Genomic DNA, 2,252 nt, shown 5'->3' on the forward strand with positions numbered 1-2,252 from the left:
TCGTGTCTTGCTTGCTGTGTAATTATATTGTCTTCAACGTTCCAGCGAATAGGTTCAAGCTACAAACCTATCACTCCTTTTCTGTGATTCATGGACCTGTTGTATTTTCTACAGCAGTGTATTTGTAACAAATGATCTTATTCAACCAGGAAGGTTCCTGCCATACAGAATTTGTGATTCCCATATGGTACATTGCAGAGACTAATAAGCTTTATTTTCTAACCTTTATTGTTGCAGTTGCTGTTATCATAAGGATGTAGGTTACAGCCATTGCTCTAAGACTGTGCAAACAGGGCTTGGTGCTGCTTTATTTTGAAAAGCACATTAATTTACAAAAAAGGCAGTTTGCAGTTTTAGTTAGCTAATGTTACTAGGATGTAGCATTTTCAGAAACTAATGTAACCCTAAGAACATTGGGCTAGATGTGGTCAGTAATTACTTGCCAGATTAATACAATACTATCAGCAAGTGGTCAGCCTGGATTCAGTGTGCACTGAAGGGGGCATTACAGACGCTGAAAGAATGATGAGGGGAGGAGTTTAGAGAAGGTGTGAGGATCAGTTATATTCTGCTCACATTGATGCCAGAGCTGCAGCTCTCTGCAGGTGTGTGAAGATGGAGACCCAGGACGAAGCAGAGCTCTGCTTTCCACAACTCTTCAACATCTCCTGCAAGAAGCCTAAAACATCTCTGTCTCAAGTTTTGCTCCCTTACGTTGTGGTGTTTTCAGTCTCTCTGCTAACTGTGGCTCTCAACCTTCTCGTCATTGTCTCAGTCTCCCACTTCAGGCAGAGATTTACTTTTTTAAACTTCTGCTGTGGCTTTACTACTACTACAACTCTACTACTAATTACGACTAAATTTAAGTTAATTTATATCTTATGGGTAGACTATTATCGGACAATAATGTGCAACTCTAAAGATTCTATCCTCTACTACCCTTTCAACTGTCTACACTTTCGGATAGGACAGCTGTAATAATTTTGTTTGTTTAGATTGTTTTAGTATAGAAATAATGACTTCTTGATATTTCTCTCTCTTCTTTCAGACAGCTCCACACACCCACTAACATCCTCCTCCTCTCTCTGGCTGTCTCAGACTTTCTCATTGGTCTGTTGTTGATGCCAGCAAAAATCCTACGAGACACAGCTTGTTGGTTTCTTGGTCAACTCACATGTTCTCTGTATAGTTATATATGCTTCGTCATTACCTCTGCCTCAGTGGGCATTATGGTGCTGATATCAGTCGACCGCTATGTGGCTATTTGTGACCCTCTGCATTACCCCACCAGAATCACTGACAGAAGAGTGAAACTCTGCGTCTGTCTGTGTTGGCTCTGCTCGGTTTTTTACAACATACTATTTATAAAGGACGACCTGCTTCAACGAGAACGACATACTTCCTGTTATGGAGAATGTGTATTTGTCATAGACTACATTGTAGGAACCACTGACATTGTTTTAACTTTTATTGCTCCAGTTACTGTCATCGTATTTCTGTATATGAGAGTGTTTGTGGTGGCTGTGTCTCAGGCCCGTGCCATGCGCTCTCATGTTACAGCTGTCACACTGCAGCTCTCAGTGACTCTAACAGCAAAGAAATCAGAGTTAAAAGCAGCCAGGACTCTGGGTGTTCTTGTTCTTGTGTTTCTATTATGTTTCTGCCCATATTACATTGTTTCATTTTTTGGAAACGAGTTGTTCAACAGCTCATCTGCATCCATTGTGATCTATCTGTATTATTTTAACTCCTGTCTAAATCCTTTGATTTATGCTATGTTCTACCCCTGGTTTAGAAAAGCTGTGAAATTAGTTGTCACTCTACAGATACTTCAGCCAGGCTCCTGTGAGGTCAGCATACTGTAGAAGAAAGAGATCTTTCCAAAAAGATGTTTATGATAAAAACTGAACAACCAGCTGTTAAAACCCTTTCTGTCTCTTTAAGAGAACAAGGAGAATAATGTGTGTTGTTCACCTTATTAGGCATATTCTAAAAATTGGAAATTATTACATATCCGGGATATTTATGTTTATCCAGATCAATGACAGTTTCTGTAATCATCTTTGAAGTAATTCTGTATTTTTGTCTGATTCTGCAATTAAGACCACTATTATTGATGCCATAGAAATAAAAGGGAAGTGTGTTTTTTTTTTTTTGTTTGTTTTTTATTCAAATATAATCATTAATTGGTCACAATATTCAGAAACTGTTTCATGGTTCATGTCTTTTTTTCATTTTGTAAAAGATCATTG

General features: G+C 38.5%; 1 protein-coding gene across 1 annotated transcript; it reads left to right on the forward strand.

Annotated features, from left to right (window-relative positions):
• Positions 1 to 615: 615 nt before the first annotated feature.
• Positions 616 to 1,865, forward strand: LOC146556354 (trace amine-associated receptor 13c-like). The gene is made up of 2 exons (XM_085248474.1): positions 616 to 788; positions 1,049 to 1,865. The coding sequence occupies exons 1-2, from the start codon at positions 616 to 618 to the stop codon at positions 1,863 to 1,865; spliced, it is 990 nt and encodes a 329-aa protein (XP_085104600.1).
• Positions 1,866 to 2,252: the final 387 nt, after the last annotated feature.

This window comes from Mchenga conophoros, linkage group LG16 (genome assembly GCF_057382185.1).
Source record: "Mchenga conophoros isolate Kocher_MC1m ecotype Shallow Benthic linkage group LG16, M_conophoros_male_GT1.1, whole genome shotgun sequence".
Classification (NCBI taxonomy): domain Eukaryota; kingdom Metazoa; phylum Chordata; class Actinopteri; order Cichliformes; family Cichlidae; genus Mchenga; species Mchenga conophoros.

Coding starts and splice junctions, on each gene's coding strand:
- LOC146556354 (XM_085248474.1), top strand. CDS start 616: ATGGAGACCCAGGACGAAGCAGAGCTCTGCTTTCCACAACTCTTCAAC. Junction 789..1,048: donor GTCTCAGTCTCCCACTTCAG/GCAGAGATTTAC, acceptor CTCTTCTTTCAG/ACAGCTCCACACACCCACTA.